The 18,836-nt window shown below is 32.8% G+C and overlaps 1 protein-coding gene across 4 annotated transcripts; it reads left to right on the top strand.

Moving 5' to 3' along the window:
• Nucleotides 1-970: 970 nt before the first annotated feature.
• Nucleotides 971-6,713, top strand: LOC136203083 (histone deacetylase 2). Of its 4 annotated transcripts, none has more exons than XM_065994134.1 (13): nt 971-1,248; nt 1,348-1,403; nt 1,884-2,001; nt 2,288-2,350; nt 2,878-2,946; nt 3,459-3,636; nt 3,730-3,813; nt 3,903-3,949; nt 4,110-4,154; nt 4,249-4,299; nt 4,812-4,898; nt 5,502-5,589; nt 6,358-6,713. In XM_065994134.1, the coding sequence occupies exons 1-13, from the start codon at nt 1,018-1,020 to the stop codon at nt 6,447-6,449; spliced, it is 1,209 nt and encodes a 402-aa protein (XP_065850206.1). In that variant the 5' UTR covers nt 971-1,017; the 3' UTR covers nt 6,450-6,713. The 4 variants fall into 4 exon arrangements, with proteins under 4 accessions (XP_065850206.1, XP_065850207.1, XP_065850208.1 ...); XM_065994137.1 differs by having other exon boundaries at nt 1,133-1,248; nt 3,459-3,625; nt 3,749-3,813; XM_065994135.1 differs by lacking the exon at nt 2,878-2,946.
• The last annotated feature ends 12,123 nt before the right edge of the window (nt 6,714-18,836 follow it).

The raw sequence follows: 18,836 nt of genomic DNA, 5'->3' as shown, positions 1-18,836 counted from the left end.
CACATGCACCTTAATGAGCATGTAGAATTTGTTTATTCACCGTTAGATCTAGGCTTATTAGAATCCTAAGGTGGAGATTCAAAGCATCCTGAAGCTTAGATTTAATAAGCCTATATCTAACGGTGAATGAGCAAATTCACTTGCTCATTAAGGTGTATATGAAAATTCATGTACTTTGTTTAAGTGGTTGAGGGTCTTAAATCACTTAAATTAGAGATTAAAATTCACTTAAAATGTGTCACACGAAACCAAAAAATGTGATAAATTATTAAAAGAATATAATTGATTATGGTAAGGAATTACTATATTATTTTAATTTAATTTTTGTTTGATTACATGCTAATTGGATTCTCTGTTACGTTCTTCTAAATAATATATTTAATGGAAAATAGAAGCAAATTCTTTCAAAATCAACCAAATGAATATGGGTAAATTTCAAATAAAATCCGTATGGTTTCACTAATTTTCAGATAAAGGATTGTGATTTATTTTTTATCAAAACAAGGATTGAGGTTTCACACTTGAATTAATGCTATTAAAACCATCTTTAACGACCTGAAAATAAAAATTTTCAAGAATTAAAGTTGTTCAATGTCATATTTTTTATGGAACTACATTTTCGATAAAATCATCTTTTTTAGAACTTTCTCTCTCTAAACATTAATTTTCTCTCTCTTTACCAAACAACATCTAAACGAAATAAAAAAGTTGAAGAATTAAAGTTGTTTAGAATATTAGTAGTTCTTAAAATATGTCATTTTTGAAGTCGTCAAGGATGATTTTAATAATATTAATCGAAAAGTCCTTATTTTGTTAAAGTTGAAAACTTCAATCCTCGTTTTGATAAAAAATAAACCACAGTCCTTTATTTGAAAATTAGTGAAACCACGTGGGTTTTATTTGAAGTTTACCCAATGAATATTTAAAGAAGAGGTTAGTTTTCTTTTAACCTTACTTTGATTACCTAACCGCTACTGACACCCAATCCAAGTTAAATAAATATCTCGTCGTTGATTGATGACGTCCCGAGTGGAAACAATGATCGGTGAGTCAACTTGGCCGCTTGACCTTGGCAAATCAACCGTATATATGGTGCTGACAATCACCGCCATCAAACTCTCGCATTCTGTCATTCGCTATTTTCGTTCTGTGAAGATGTCGTCTCCTTCAGTTACTGGCGATGCTGCATCCCTCCGTCGAAACCGTATTCTCTCCACCAAGCTTTACTTCGATGTCCCTCTCTCTAAGGTTACCTTACCTTACCTTGCTTATTATTTAAAATTCTTTCTAGGCATGCGATGCTAGTTGCGGTTTGAATTTGATACTGAGCTAGATTTTTAATTACAGGTTCCGCTTATTTACTCGCCAGCTTATGATATCGCGTTTCTCGGCATAGAGAAGCTGTAAAGAGTTCATTTCACTCATTTAGTTTGAGGTTTAAGTTTAACATTTAAATTTAATACATTCCCACTTGATCAAATTTCGAGAAAGAAATGCTAAATCTAGAAAAGGCACTGAATATAATTTTGTTATTGAATGTCACAGATACGTTTTATCTTTCCTTTTTTGGTGATGAGTAAAATTTCATCTCTCGACCGTGTAGGATATTAATCTCTGTAATTCAGTTTCATCTTTCTTATGGGCCATCATTTCTTTTTCCAAAAATGAAATTCACCATCCATCTTACCATGAATGTAATGTGAGGTCCTTAAAAAGTTTACAAGTAAATATTCACATATATTTGCTTGATGGAAGAAAGTCCAAAGAATAGTTTAAAAGTTGCATTAATATCATCATTGTAATATTTGTAATTTGCCCCATGTAGAATTTCATCAAGTGTTTATAGTTACGAGATTTAATTACTGTATGCATGCTTGATGTAGGCACCCGTTTGATTCATCCAAATGGGGTCGGGTGTGCCGATTTCTTATCAAGGATGGTGAGCTGGACAAAACTAGTATTGTTGAACCTCTGGAAGCTTCAAATGATGATCTCCTTGTGGTAGTTCCTATACCTATTGAAAGCTCTCGATGGTCCCTTTTTAAGATTTGGAGAAATTGCCTCACGGGATGGCATGTATACTTTTTGGAGATCATGATCATCTAAAAGCCACGTAATATGGCATAACTAACTGCGCTAATGGTGGTCATAGTTAATAGTTTGTGAAGAGGACTAGAAAATACATGATTAAGTTATGCAGAAGCATTGCAACTGAATGTTTGATCGAATTATTGATGCCGGATGAAAGTTATTTAATTCATCCAAATTTCTTGACTATCTCTAACAGGTCCATTCAGAGTCATACTTGAATAGTCTAAAGAACAGCCGGAATGTTGCCATGATAATTGAGGTGATGTGTATTCTCTCTTTGGTCCAGTTTCTTCTATTAGGCAATTCTCTTCGACACCCTTCTCAGTCTGTGTTGAATACTATCTGTTTTTCCACATTTGCACATTGTCAATGGAGATTGCTGTTATTACATGTATATGCATATGAACCTCGTAGATTGGAAAGTTAAATCAAATACAACAACAACAACAACAAAGCCTTAGTCCCGAAATGATTCGGGGTCGGCTAACATGAACCATCATATAAAACCGTGAAAATCAAGTCGTGTCAGCGACACAGATTCGCTCCCTCCACTCCGTCCTATCCACTACCATATTTTCCTCAATTCCCAATAAACTCATATCACTCTCGATCACCCTCCTCCAATGTTGTGAAAAAATTGCTACCTCGGTTTGACATGATATATGCCTTTCATTGGTTTATTGCACATATCCTTGTGTAGTTAAGTTTTACTATCAATTATGTAGTTGCAAAATTGTGCTGTTTTGATAATTGATATCATATACTAACTCAAAAGTCATAAAACAGATTCCTCCTGTTGCACTAATTCCAAATTGGGTAGTGCAGCATAAAGTTCTTCGTCCATTTCGCAAACAGGTGCACTAATAATTTATACTCTACTTATGACATTTACAAGTGCAGTAATAATTTATATTCTACTTATGACATTTTTTTATTATATTGATACAAGATTTTTTTTTTCTTTTTTGGGATAAAGACCAAATTTAACTCTAACGTTTTAAGGGAAGTGCAAATTTAGCCTTAACGTAAGATATGGTGCAAATTTAACCCTAACATGTCCAAACAAGATCAATTTTAACACTAATATCACTACAAAATTACAAAAATTCAGTTAAAATGTTAAAAACTGAATCGGCTACATATAAGTTAAACACAATTTTTTTTTTTGTCAAAATGTCTAAAATATTTAAATAACAGTCAAACCAACATTTTCAAATTTTTGATAGCGTAGGGCTAAAATTGATCTTGTTTGGAAACTTTAGGGTTAAATTTATACCATTTTATACATTAGTGCTAAATCTGTACTTGGTTTGAAACGTTAGGGTTAAATTTGACCCTTATCCCTTCTGTTTTTTAAATTACAACAGGTAGGAGGAACCATCTTGGCGGCTAAGCTTGCAAAGGAGCAAGGATGGGCGATAAATGTTGGAGGAGGTTTTCATCACTGTTCCAGTGAAAAAGGAGGCGGGTTTTGTGCTTATGCAGACATTTCACTTTGCATACATTATGCATTTGAGCTGTTGAATATATCAAGGTTTGGATGCAGTTAAGATTAAACATATATAGTTCTTCTGTATTATGTTAGTTTACAAGCCTCAGTTCTCATATAGCTTTTTTCAATTGGACTTCATTCATTAGTATCTCCATCAACTTACAGAGTGATGATAATTGACTTGGATGCACATCAAGGAAATGGCCATGAGATGGATTTTTCCAATGACAGTAGGGTTACATTTTTTGTTATGGTGCTTGGGTTAATTTGACATGTTTTCTTCTTTGACTGATTGCATTCAACATTCTTTTACTTGAAGGTCAAGTCTATATTCTGGATATGTACAACTCTGGAATTTATCCATTTGTAAGTTGCACATTCCCAAACTTGACTACTGATTCTCATCCATGATCTATATAAATATGTGTTTTGAGGCTTATTTTAAAACTAAATAGTTGATATTGGATTTGTTCATTTCCCTTTGTTGGTTACTGTATTGCCTTTTACTATTCATGTGTTGTTTCAGGATTATGAGGCTAGGAGGTATATTGATCAGAAAGTTGAAGTAGTTGTAAGCCTTCAACATTTTCTTGTGAAACAAATATATTATAGTTGTTTTTGTTGTCCAAATATAATAAAGCTTTTCTTGTCCTACAATTGGACAGAGTGGGACCAAAACAGATGAATACTTGAAGAAATTAGATGAAGCACTTGAGGTGAGCAGTTATAACTTCTGTCTGCTTTTGTTTCCTTTTCTTCTCTATTTCATGCCTTATTCTGTCATTCAATGAGCAAAAGCTTTGGAATGGGCCTTGACAAGAAAATATGGTTTGATTAGGAAAGCACTATTGTGCCATCTAAGCTGTTATCTTCTCTGATACTTTATCAACCTTGTTTAGATTGTCCAATCCTTTAACCTGCATGTTCTTCATGGAACTTCTTCTTTTCCCTGCAATGCACAATGGGCTGGAAAGATCTGCAGCTTCTGAAATTATATTGTTTTCACCCTTAACTTCTGTGCATCAGCTAGTGTCTGTAGCTTTTAGTTAATCCTTTTTGGCAGTGACATGTTCTAATTGGTAACTAGCAATATTACTGGAGTTCTTCTTTTTTCCATGTTTTTTTAAATTTAATTTTTTTTAACTGATACATGTGACAACCATATGCACTTTATAGTTCCTTTAACATTAAATGTATCAAATTAATGTTCTATTCATGTGAATATTAGGTTGCTGGTCATATGTTTGTCCCTGAGTTGGTAGTCTATAATGCTGGCACTGATATCCTAGATGGAGATCCTTTAGGCAGGCTGAAGGTACTATCCTATCCTCTTTTGTTTGTTCTGTAAACAACATTCATTTCACTCAAATTGTTACTGGAAAAAGGTTTTTTATGATACCGTTGTTTTACAGCTGCTAGGGCAATGATAATGTTTTTTTTAATGTATTTAGCTTAATTGCTTAATTGAAAATGCATCTTCAGAATATAAGATAGAACCTTGGGCAGTTTTTTCTCTTTGTGTGTGTGTGTGTGGAAAGAATTGAAGACTTCATGTAATGGTGCTTATAGTTTTTGGAAACACATTTTTTGGGGCTTCATTGTTGCATAGTTAGACAATTGGAGGATTTCTACAAACTGTTCTGATGTCAAAAACCACAATATTTTGTTGACCTATCAAAGAGAGTAGGCTGTGAACAACCATGTCGAGGGGAAGCATTTGAATGTATGGTTTTTCCGATTATATTATAAATGAAGTTATTGCCCTCATTGGCACTGTGTCTTCTTTTTATGATATCATGAAGAAAACACAAGCCAATTTATTCTTATAATCAAACATGACTTGGAATGGAAATGAATATAATCAACAGTAGGCAGTCACAGTAACTAACTACAGTATGAATATGCTTGTCTGATACAGGTTAGTCCTGAAGGAGTAACTGCCAGAGATGAGAAGGTTTTTAAATTTGCTCGTGACAGGAATGCCCCTCTTGTTATGTTAACATCAGGTCCTCTGATTTTTCTAAGAATGTTTGATTTGATGCATCTCTATGATTCTCCCCTATGATTATTCTAAGAATATTTAATTAATGTATCTCTATAAATCTCAAAAAGTGGATGTGCCTCGTGTTTGTTCTCATCTATTTTTATCGGTTTCTTATTAGTGTTCTCAGTCAAGTACATCCAGAGAATTTGGCTGGTCATGAAGTAAACATATGGATCTTCATGCTTTATTCTTTAGTGATTGTCAATTGGATGTACATGTTATAAGCTCATGAATTAATAATGTTGATTCATTTCGAGATCCGTCTACTTCTCCCAAATTCTTTCGTACTAGGAAATTGTAAATTGTATTAGGATTACAGTCCCAGAACACATCTTCTATTTTAGATGCATATAGATGCAGATTGAAATTATGCAGAGTTGTAGATCCTGGATTCCTTCGGATTGGCTAGTATCTTTGTCATTCAAAATAAGTTGAAGTGGCTATGCGCCTGGTCATTGTCATGCACTATAGGAGAAGAGTAATCCATCTTGTGATCGAAGGGGTTCATTTTTTAGCTATAAAGTGGTCATGTATGTCTTATATATCATCAATTCTCTTATTGTAGAAAAAGAAAATGAGGAAACATACGAAAATATCATGCATTGATTTAAAGATTTGTTAGGAATCTTCGTATCTAGTGTCTTAGTTACTTAAAAGCTTAGGTGTTCTTCAAGGTTTAGAAGCTTATTTTAGTAAGCAGATAGATAATATGTCTTGTCCGTTTTTTCAGGTGGTTATATGAAGACCAGTGCCAGAGTTATTGCAGATTCAATACTAAACCTCTCAAAAAAAGGCTTGATCGATATTAGTAGTCCCAGGTGAATATTTAACTGTTACTGTAGTCCTTTGTTTGGTGTTTGTATAGATGAAAAGAGGGAAACTACCATTATTGCTCTCGTGGATTTGGTCTAATCTGAAATGAGCCTGCCCCGCAGTCTACTATTAAGACGTCTGTGATAAACTGGTGAAGCAATAAGTAGTATAGTAATAGGATTTTGGATTTTGTATTTATTGAATAATGATCCAGTTATAAGCAAAACATTAATGGGAATTTATATAATATATATGCATTTGAAATTATTAGAAGCAGCTAAGTTCACATTTTCACCAGTTTTCATATTCCTCAGAGGGCTGTATTCTCAATTGGACAAAGATGAAATCTGTGGTCATAATCTCCCACCGTTTATGGATATTCTCCCTATATGCTATCCAAGTACAACAAATATGAGCAGCATACCTTAGGATAGTCTTATTTAGTTTAGTTTTATGGGTAAGGATTAATAAGGTTAATTTTATTCTCTATCATAACACTCTAAATTATAGTGTTAAGAAGGGTTCACCGTTTACCTATCAAGACTTTGGATTAAACCCTTATTTGGGGTCATTTTTTTAAAATATTACTTTATTGTATCTGGTTAGAAAATATTTCTTTTCAAGGGGCTGTTTTCTAACTATAGTTAAAAACTGTATTTTTTTTTTAACTTTTCCTAAGCGCCGTAATGAGCTAGTGGACATGAATCAATTCATGTCCACTAGTGGGGCAGTGGCTTCACGCCACTGCCCCCAATAAATATAAAAATATATATATTAATTATTATTTTATAAAAATCAAAATAAAATTTATAAAATAAATTAATTTATTATTTTATAAAAATAAAATTATATATACAATGATGTTATAAAAATTTTGTTTTATAGGATTAAATTTGTACAATTTCATGTGTTGGGACTAAATCTGTACTTCACTTGAAACGTGACGATTAAATATTTAATGTAAAAACAAAAATATATTAGTGCATAGACAATTTAAAAAAATTATGATTAATTGTTACGTAGTAGGTTTAGTTTTTCTGAAACTATCCAAAATACTTTACTGTGTTATTAATATAATTACAAAAAAATATATGAAACTGATTCAATTTATCGACAAACTGGTTTAGAAGATCTGGTGTGGCTAAATAACAGTCAAACAAATATTTTCAAATTTTCGATAGCGTGTGGTTAAAATTGATCTTCCTTGAAAATGTTAGGGTTAAATTTGCACAATTTCATACGTGATGGTTAAATCTGCACTTCGCTTGAAACGTTAAGGTTAAATATTTAGCGCATTACTAATAAAAAAATATTTAGTGCATTAATAACATAGTAAAATATTTTATACAATTTAAAAATATTATGATTAATTTTTGTACAGTAGGTTTTGTTTTTCTTTGAAACTGTCTAAAATATTTTACTGTGTTATTAATATAATTACAAAAAAATATACGAAACTGATTCAATTTATCGACAAACTGACTTAGAAGGTCCGATATAGCTAAATAACAGTTAAACAAGTCTTCTTAAATTTTCGATAGCGTGTGATTAAAATTGATTAATATTTTAAGCGAAGTAGTCCTAACGTATGAAATTGTGCAAATTTAACCTCAACGTTTTCAAGCAAAATCAATTTTAAACAAGCTCTACCGAAAATTTGAAAAGATTTATTTTATTGTTATTTAGCCCCTTCAGACCTTTCAACCCAGTTTGTTGATAAATTGAAGCAGTTTTATACATTTTTTTATAACTATATTAATAATACAATAAAATATTTTAGACAGTTTCAAAAAAAACCTGTTACATATAAATTAATCACAATTTTTTTTGAAACTGTCTAAAATATTTTACCGTGTTATTGATATATGTAGCAAAAAAAATTTATAAAACTGCTTCAATTTATCGACAAACTGTTTAGAAGGTCCGATATAGCTAAATAACAGTCAAACAAGTTTTTTCAAATTTTCGGTAGCGCGTAGTCAAAATTGATTTTGCTTAAAAACGTTAGGGTTAAATTTGCACAATTTCATACGTTAGGGCTAAATCTGCACTTCGCTTAAAACGTTAGGGTTAAATTTTACACAATTTCATACGTTAAAAATACACTAAATATCTAACCTTAACGTTTCAAACGAAATGCAAATTTAATATTAATGTATAAAATTATACCAATTTAACCTTAAATTTTTTAAATAAAATAAAATTGTAATTTTAATTAAAAACATTCTATAAAACAAAAACTCAATAATGTAATTAATTATATTGTTTCAAAAAAAATAATGTAATTTATTTTTATAATATAATAATTTTTTTAAAAATTATTAATATAAAATTTTGGGCAGTGGCGTAGCCACTGCCCAAATACTTGACAGGAATCCCTCTATGGTGGGATTCCTGCCAACAATGGCCATTACGGCGCCAATGGCGCCGTATTGGCTAATTCAATATAAAAAAACCAACCCTGGTTGGGAAATAGCCCCTTATAGGGATATATTTCCCAACCAGATCCAATACAATATTTTTTTTTTTAAATTGCCCTAAGGAGAGGATTAATCCCAAGACTTTTGCCTTCCATTCCTTTAATAGTCTTTCATGTACTTCATTCGAACAAAACTTTAGTGTGTATTAATCATTGCTCATGTAACACTGTTTTCTCAAACTTAGGTTTATCATAACCTTTATTTTATTAACCCTCTCAAACAAAGTGTTAAAAACAGTCTACAGGTCGATTTTCGTATAGAACTTGCAGATTCCAAGATATTCTTAGAATTGGATTAATTTGTTTTAGATGAGCAAAATACTTTTTTTTTTTGTTTTGTTTTAAACAAAAGTTTAGGTAAGGGTTTACCTAATTCTAAGATAGACCTAATATTGGGTCGATTTTCCTATAGAACTTACATATTCCAAGATATTCTTAGAATTCGATTAATTTGTTTGAGCTCAGCAAAATACTTTTTTTTTTTTTTGTAAACAAAAGTTTAAGTAAGGGTTTACCTAATTCCAAGGTAGATCTCAATTAGAATTTAAAGTGAAATTTACATATTATCTATTAATAAGGGCTAAATTTTAACGAAATAGGGAATCTAACTAACCTTTAAGTAATTTGATGTTCTTAACAATTCAAATTAATGTTTATTGAACTTATTTTAAAGTTTATTGTATTTTACTAGGGTATTCTTATATATATATATATATGTATTGTCATTTATCATAGTTGGTGGTTACCATAATAATAGCTATCGGGTCAAAGATCCAATGGTTCAGATTTAAATTTGTTCATTGATATTAAGTTTGATTTATTCAAACTCATAGAATGGTCATACATGAGAGTCACTTAATAATTCAATTAAAAAGTTAATATTAGAGATTTATTTTAACTTTGAAGTTTCATTCCAACTTTCAAGGATTGGAATAGCTTTCGTTACTATAAATCAATTAACTCAAAAAAAAAAAAAAAATCTTAATCCAATATGTCAATATTTAGTTTAAATTCAAACTTTAAGTTCATCATGATTCATTATATATAATAATATTTTGAAACTTCATGTAAAATAACTTATATATTATATCTTTAAAAGTATGAAAATTTTCACACAAATAACCTTTATAAATTTAAAAAACAACAATACACTTAAATTCAAAGCTATTTGTTTTATGTTTCTATCAATTTCAACAATCATGACATTTAACTTTTTAAAATTTAGAGTCTGTTTGGTTCAGCTGTTAGCTAATAGCTGTTGCGGTTCTGTTAGCTAATAGCTGTTGCGGTTGCTGTTAGCTGTTTGCAGTAAGCTGTTAGCTGTTGATGTTAGAGGTTTGTTATTAGCTGTTTAATTAACAGCGTTTGGTAAAATTATATTGAACTGTTGTTGTTCGGATTTAAAATGTCTAAGGCAGACATGTTTTAAATTAATGAACGACTAAATTACAAAAGGAAAAATGTGAAAAAATGCCTATAAAATTGATTTTGGTTGCCAACATTAGGGGTTTAATTGCACCATTATAGATGTTAAGGGTAAAAGCTCCTAGCTACAAATATTTGGGGTATTTTTGCACCTTGTTCTATTATAAAATAAAAAAATATGTTACACAAATTAATAAAAATAATCTATAGAAAAAATAAAAATTTTATTGAGCGCAATAAAACATTGTTCTTCCAGTAATTATGTTGTAGAAATATAAATAATGTTAAAGAATAAACATATTTCGTGGAAATGAGAAGGATAATTTTGTCAATAACATATAACTACAAACAACTGTTTATGAAAAGCTCCAAATAGGAGCTTTTCGTGAAACGCTGCAGATTTCAAAGAAAATGCTAAACGTTGCGTTTATATAAACCTAACCAAACGCTTTATTTTCTGCGGTTTGGAATGAAACGCTAAACGCTCATCCGAAAAGCTGAAACAAACACCCTCTTAGTCACGTTTGGTTATTGCTGTTGTTGTTTGTGGTTATGGTTTGCTGTTTGAAAATGCTATTTTTTCAAAATGCATGGATTCTACATTTTATAAACAACTACTTTTCAGTTATAAAAGACAAACATGATGAGTCTAACTGAACACATAAAACTCTCATTTTTAAAGTGAAAAACAAACAAAAGGAGAAACAAGAGTAACCAAACACCCTTTTAGTATTTAATTTTAAGTTTTACTAAATAAAATTTAAATTAATTTTTTTTTTATCATTTCACATATTCTAATTATAAACATGATATATACTAATTATAAACATGATATATACATAGATGAGGAGCCTGAAACTCAAAAGCATTTTAGTTGCATGTTTGTATAATTGTGCAAAAATGGAACCTTGGCACTTTATTTTACACAATCACTCAGTGAATAACTAGTGCAAAACAACGAAATTAACATTAAAAATTTCTATTGTCTTATATTTACGACTTTATATTACTTTGAAAGATTATAGAATCAACATTGTGACATAATAAGCAAGTTGAATCCTAAAATTTCTTTACTTTGAAATAGGAATTGAAAAAACGTAGGTTTTCACTGAAGCAAAGCTTACACCATGTGACATTATAGAAGAAACACATGCCACACATTATTTTATGTTATGGACATTGAATTTATTGCTTTTTTATTTTACGGAAGACAAAAAATTTTTTGAAAGCTCTAATAGCAATAATGGATTTCTCTAACTTCAAAAGGACATGTAATGAACCTGAAACTATTAATAAATAAATCAACAGATTTAGGTCTACCTCTTATAGCGTAGATCCGTTGAACAACACCGAAAGTAATCAACCTTGATTCCGTATCACCGATCTAGGAGGTTACTACACCAGAGGAGCAATCTCCGTTCTTCCACGAACTAAAAGCGCACACCGAGTACAGAAGGGGCGCGACAGCTACAGAGAGGGTGAACACAGGAATTGCCTTTGTGCGGTCTCTGATCTTTTGCCTAGGCTAAACTAGCGTATTTAGCGTGTTAGGTTTAGCCCCATAGCTATCTATTTATAGCTAGGCTAAAACTAAAGGTTTAACCCTAACCCTAATAGATCAGGTTACAGGTGGACCATAAGTGGATCGGTAAATGGGCCAGTCCCGTTTACTCCATTTATTCTACAAACTTGACATTGGAATGGTGCAAAATTATGTGACAAACAACAACTAAAACGAAATGAGTTAATAATTACTTGCAGAATTTTCTATATATCTTATCTGGGTAGGTTGTTTATTGACTATTCACTTTCCTATTTTGGTGTTTTTCTTATATGTAAGAAGACATCTCCTTTTGAGTAGTTTCAGGTCCGCATGATCTATGTTATGTACATTAAATTTAATTCTCTTAGCATCTCCAACACTAACTATCTATTTGACTCTAATATTAGGTAATCAAAATTTAGCTAGCAAAAAAAAATTGAAAAGAGAAACAAAGAGAAAGAATGAATAAAAAATACAAATAACAAAAACATTAATATGAAAAGTTAAAAACACTATATGTATGTATTTGAATTATAATAACATTTTTAATTTTTTTTTGTATTGACTAAGGTTTATTATTTAATTTTAATATCATTCTCTAATGTTATTAAAATTCAATTAATAAATTATTTACGAATAATAAATTACTTAATAATAAACCAAATAAATATTCTTAAATATTTATTAAATCCAAATTTCGTCCATATTTTATTTTTCTTATGGAGGTGAAATGTAATAGAGCTAAAGTTGAATTAATAAAACACAAGATTTCTTATGCGGGTTTGTTATTTCTTGATCCTATTAATTATGGTGGAGGTTTAGTTTTATTGTGGAAGAACTCTAATAGTGTTAACCTCCATCGCTTTTCCAAAAATTTCATTGATGCAAAGATTGTTTTACAAGGTTTGTCGGAGTATCAATCAACCGGTTTTTATGGGTATCCTATACGGTCTCGTTGAAGTGAGTCATGGAATTTACTTTGCAAGCTCCATGGTAATCACTCTCTTCATTGGGTGGTTATTGGGGATTTCAACGATATCATTTCCCAATCAGAAAAAACAGGGTGGGCAATGTCACCCTTCTAATCTTATTAAAGGTTTTGCAGATGTTATTGACTATTGTGGTCTCTTCGTGGTTGTAATGTAGGGTCATCCATTCACATTGGAAAAAGAAATGGTACTATTAATTTTGTTAAAGAGAAGGTTGATTGTGCTATAGCCTCCTCTAACTTGTTGAACTTGTTCCCTTTAGTAAAATTTATCAACGAAAAAGCTCATTGCTCTAACCATTTAGCTCTTCTCCTGTCAGTTTCTCTAACTAGCTTTGCTTGGAAACGTTGATTATAGTTTGAAAATTCTTGGGTTAGTGAAGAGGGATGCCGTGATAAAGTAATTGAGGCTTGGAATAATTGTGTTAGTAGTGATGTGGTTATCAAACAGTAGAGATGCGGTGAAATTCTATTTGAATGGGGGCAAATCTAAACGTAACCAGTTTAAAGTTTAGATTGCAATTTAGGCTGGGCTGATCTACGCCAATTAAAAGATCAAATTGACCATGCCTTGTAGATGTTGTTTTTGGAAAGTCGGAGACGTCTTGATACCCTTCCATTGCAGTAGGAGGCATTTTGGTGTCAACATGCAAAAAAGCTATGGCTGCGAGGTGGAGATTAGAACTCTTCATTTTTTTCATATTGTGTCAACAGCAAAAAGAAGAAAAACAATATTGATTAGTTGAAAAATGAGGCTAAATCCTGGTGTGATTGGTCGATAGGTTTGGGTACTCTTATCTATGACTATTTTTAAAATTTATTTTACTCTAGTGGTTATGATTTCACTTGTATTATTGATAACGTTTATCCAAAGCTTACCTCTGATGCTTGTAATGATTTATCATGCACATTTATGATGGATAAAATTAAAGAAGTTGTCTTTTCTATGCACCCGGGCAAGAGTCCTAGACCTAACAGTTTTAATCCCGTTTTTTATCAGAAGTACTAGGATGTTGTAGGCCCCAAGGTTGCTACTTCTTGCGTAGACTGGTTGAATTATGGTGTATTACTTGATAATATTCATGAGACAAACATTGTGTTAATTCCTAAGAAATCCAAACTTGAGATGGTTTGGGATATGCATATATTAGCCTTATGCAATGTTATCTACAAAATTGTATCTAAAGTGTTAGATAATAGGTTGAAGAAGGTTCTACATCTTATAATTTCACCATCTCAGAGTGCATTTATTCTAGGTAGATTGATATCAAATAACCTCATGCTTGCTTTTGAGGCCAACCATTACCTTCGTAAGAAATAAAAAAAGGAGATCTGGTTATGCGGCTCTCAAGCTTGACATGTCTGATCGAATTGAATGGGGGTCTTCAAACAGATGATGCTAAAACTAGGTTTTTTGGCCAATTAGGTCAATTTGATTGTGCAATATGTGTGCAAAGCAAAATACAACATCGTTAGCGGCTGTCATTCAGTGGGGTCAATACTCCCCTAGAGAGGTCTTCACCAAGGTGATCTGATTTCACCATACATATTCATTATTTATGCGAAAGGGTTGTCACTCTCTCTCGTCTCGAGAAAACTAGCGCCATTTATGGGTGTAGTGTGGCTCGGGGAGCTCATTTAATTTCTCACTTGTGTTTTTTATGGACAATAATTACTTCTTCTTTTGGGCTTCGAGTTTGAAGGCTTTGGCAATCAAGCAATGTTTGTTGGCTTATAAGAAGGCTTCGAGGCAAAGGATTAACTTTTCCAAATCCTCAACTTCCTTCAGTAAAAATTGCCTGATGATAGATTGAGATCAAACTAGTTATATTCTGGGTGTGTCTAAAGTGGACTTGCCAAATAAGTATATGGGGTTACCCTTAGTTATTAGAAGAAGTAAATCTCAAGCTTTCAGCTACATTGTGATGATGGTTCAGTCTAGAATGAGAACCTGGAAGGCTCGGTTCCTCTCATGAGCAGGTAAGGAAATAATGCTAAGATCAGTTATTCAGCCGCTTCCTTTTTATGTGATGAGTTTATTTATACTCTTAGTCTGCCTTTGTTCTGATTTGGAAAAGATGATGAATTTATCTTGGTGGGGGTTCAAATGGTAATAGCAATGGGGTCTTCATTGGAAATCATGGGATAATCTCTGTATTCCCAATTTTTTTTGGAGGTATGGGGTTTTGTCAGCTCCACGAGTTCAATCTTGCTCTTTTAGCTAAACAGGCATGACGCCTTATATCTAATCCCACTTCCCTAGTGGCCAGAGTTCTTAAAGTTTGCTACTACCCCAATTGTTCTTTAAAGCTTCACTAAAGGAAAATTAGAGTTATATTTGGCATATTATCTTAGCTACTCAACCCCTTATTCAATCAGGATCCCATCGGCTTGTGGGTAATGGAGTGAATATTCAAATCTAGGAAGACCCCTGGATGTTAGATGAGGTTAATCCGTATAGTGAGAGCCCTATAATTGAAGGGCTGGAATTGGCTCATGTTGCTAAATGGCGTTGTACTGATAGTGGAGGTTAGGATGTTTGGCCGATTTAGGATATTTTTTCTCCTAGAGATCAAAAACTTGTTCTTCGAATTCCATTGGCTAGGCACTCCGCTGAGGATTCTTGGTATTGGATAGGTGAGCGAAAAGGCTCGCATTCGATTAAAAGTGGCTATAAATTGTTGATACATCGAGTTTCTACTAATCTTCCTCAACCATTGACGCTATGGAATCTGGTTTGGGGTTTATACATCCCTCTAAAGGCCAAGAAATTACTTTGGTGTGCACTTGCTAATTGCCTCTGTTGCATGATGGCGTTGAATCGTCGAAGAGTTCCAGTGTTAGATATTTGTCTGTTATGCTCTAACTTCTAAGAGGATAATTACCATGCTCTGGTCAGTTTATTGTTGCTCGATCTGTTTGGACTATCTCGGACCTTGGAGATATCCATTCTCACTTTGATAATTTATGGGACTTTTGGCTGTTTGTGTCTTCAAAGCCTCGCCAAACTTAAGAGATTGCTTTTATTCTATGCTGGGAAATTTGGCGGAATATAAATGATTTTGTTTGGAATTACCATCGCACACCAGCTCTAATTCTGTTTAATAAGGCAACCATATTTCTAGATAGCTAGAAAAAAGCGCAACACACTGTTCCCCCCAGCCAACTGTCTGCATCTCGTTCTACATCTTGGTTTGCCCTGTTACGAGGTAATCTTAAGCTTAGTTTGGACGTTACGCTTTTTAGTAACACTGAGTTTGCTGGTTTCGGTTTAGTGGTGTGAGACTATATTGATATATTTTTTTCTGCCAAGAACGGGTTATTTATGGGAACTATTGACCAAATTTGGCAGAGGCGCACTTGGTCCGGAAAGCTCTAAACTGGACTAAGGATAAAATGGTGGCGCAATGTTCAATTTGAGACTGATTCTCAAATTGTGGCTCAGTTATATCCTCCTTAATGAGCTGATTAATTGCTCATGTTCTATAGATCGATAGTTGATATTGCTTGTAAATGTGAGTGGTTGGATGTCCCATGCAATTGACTCTGATTCTTAATAGATTTTATTTATTTCAAAAATAAATAAATAAAAATCAAACATTTAAATTGATTATTTCTCAATCTTAATATATTATTTATTTACATTTTAATAAATATCTATACATGTTATTTTTAATATTAGAAAATTAATTAAATTCAAAATATATTCAACTGATTTTAGTAAAATAAAATATTTAATTGAAGTTCAATAATAAAATATGTTACAAGTAATTTTACAAGGCTCAAGGTTTAATGTTTTTTTTTTTTTTGTGAATATATAGAATATTCTTTAAAAATATTCATCAATTTAATCCCCTTTAATCTCTAATTATTTCATTCTCTGTTCGGCTCATATTTAAAACCATGATTAAACACAATAAATAATAAATTTTGTTCTTATTTCATATAGAAAGTAAGAACCAAAAGAATTACATAATTTTTTTAGGCTCCAATTTCTAAATTTAATAGTATCTTGCGGGTCGTATGGCACTTATTCAATTGGTCACTAGCTCCACTCCTAACCATGTTATGCAATCTCCATTACTTCCTAATTCTATCTTGAAGGAGCTTGATAAGCTTAATCGGCGATTTTTGTGGGGTGGTACTAATAGTGTTCGGAAAGTTCATCTCATCCCCTAGAGTGATATTTGCCGGCCCAAGGATGAAGGTGGAGCTAGTCTCAGGAAAGCTGAGGATAATAACAAGGCTTTGCTTATGAAGCTGGTTTGGCGTATGTGGAAAGAGTCGGATGCTTTGTGGGTCCGTGTGCTGCTTGGAAAATATAAGAGCGATGAGGTCTTTGGTGGAACTGCCCGCGTGAAAAATTGCTCCTTTCTTTGGAAGAGTTTTTACTCTGTCTTTTGAGAATTTTGTACTGGAATCAAATGGAATGTTGGTAATGGGACATGTGTTAAATTCTGGAATGATGTCTGGATTAATAATGTCAGACTGATTGATGTAGCACATCCTAAACCTCCTGATTTTGTTCTTGATTTGCATGTGGCAGACTATGTCAATACTAATGGAGATTGGGACTGGTCTCATATTGAACCATTTCTTAATACTGAATGGCTTTTGAGGATTCGTAGTATTAAAATTAGTATGGAGGGAGAAGATCATGATACTCGTATATGGGGTGGTTCTAATTCTGGGCGATTCACTTGCAAATCTGCTTATGACCTTGTCCGTGGCCACGGGGAGGGCGCTACCTTGAGGCAGTGGAAGAAAATTTGGGCCTTGAAAATTCTGCAAAGACTACGTAGCTTTGCTTGGCTAACGGCGCACCATAAGTTGTTAACTAATCAAGAGAGATTCCGGAGGCACTTAGCTTCTACTGAGAGTTGTCCTCGATGTTCTACTGCATGCGAGAATATATCCCATACTCTCCGTGATTGTCAGCACAATGGTAATATGTGGCGACTCCTTGTTCCGTCTCGTCTGCTACCTGTTTTTTTTTTTTGCTAAATCAGATCCAGACTGGTTTTCGTGGTGCTTATGGGATAAGGAGCTAAATATGAGTGCTAACTGACAGATTACATTTATTTCATGCTGCTGGCTGCTGTGGAGGTGGCGTAATTGCTTCGTGTTTGATAGAAAAGAGGATATTCCCTCTAACCCATTGTTGATTATACGGTTTACTGTTAATGGGTTTCAAGAGGCCTAGAATAATTTGGGAAGAGGTAGTGGTGGGACTTCTTGGGTGGAAACTCTCGTTCACTGGGCGAAGCCTCCAGTAGGATGGCATAAACTTAATACTGATGGCTCGAAGTTAAGTGATGATTCAATTTCTGTCAGAGGGGTTATTCGTGATTGTCATGGAGAATGGGTGGCTGGTTTCTGCCATAACATCGGTATAGGTAATGCATATGATGCGAAAATTTGGGGTCTTTTTTCTGATATCTCTCTTGCTTTGAGCAGGGGTTTGTTGGCCCCGTGTGATTAGTTCCAAGAGGGGGTTAGGAACTAATATAACTTTTTTCGTTTTAATTAAGCTGACTTAATATATTTTCTTGAGTTAGTTAACTCAGCTTTGGTCAGCACGGCCGATTATAGTGTAAGACAGCTTTAGTTAGATGTTGACTAGAACTATTTTACGTATGAGTCGGGAATTGACACTTTTGTGGTCAGCTTCCAACTCAGCACTCTTATTTACTCAATGTCAATTTAAACAATTTATATGCTGAGTAAATATAGCAAGCAACACATACAAATATATATATATATATATATATATATATATATATATATATATATTGAGAGAGAGTTAGAGATTACTCAGTACGACTTATCCTGGTTCGGCCTCTCTGCTTACGTCCAGTCCCCAGAATCCCTCCGGGCTTTTTAAATCCAATACTGAGCTCTTTAAAGGTAGAGCACAAACCGTTTATAAGGCAGTTGAATATGCAAGAGTACCGTCCTCTA

The sequence above is a fragment of the Euphorbia lathyris genome, chromosome 8 (assembly GCF_963576675.1).
Source record: "Euphorbia lathyris chromosome 8, ddEupLath1.1, whole genome shotgun sequence".
In the NCBI taxonomy this organism is placed as follows: domain Eukaryota; kingdom Viridiplantae; phylum Streptophyta; class Magnoliopsida; order Malpighiales; family Euphorbiaceae; genus Euphorbia; species Euphorbia lathyris.
This window is presented reverse-complemented; position numbering and strand designations above follow the sequence as displayed.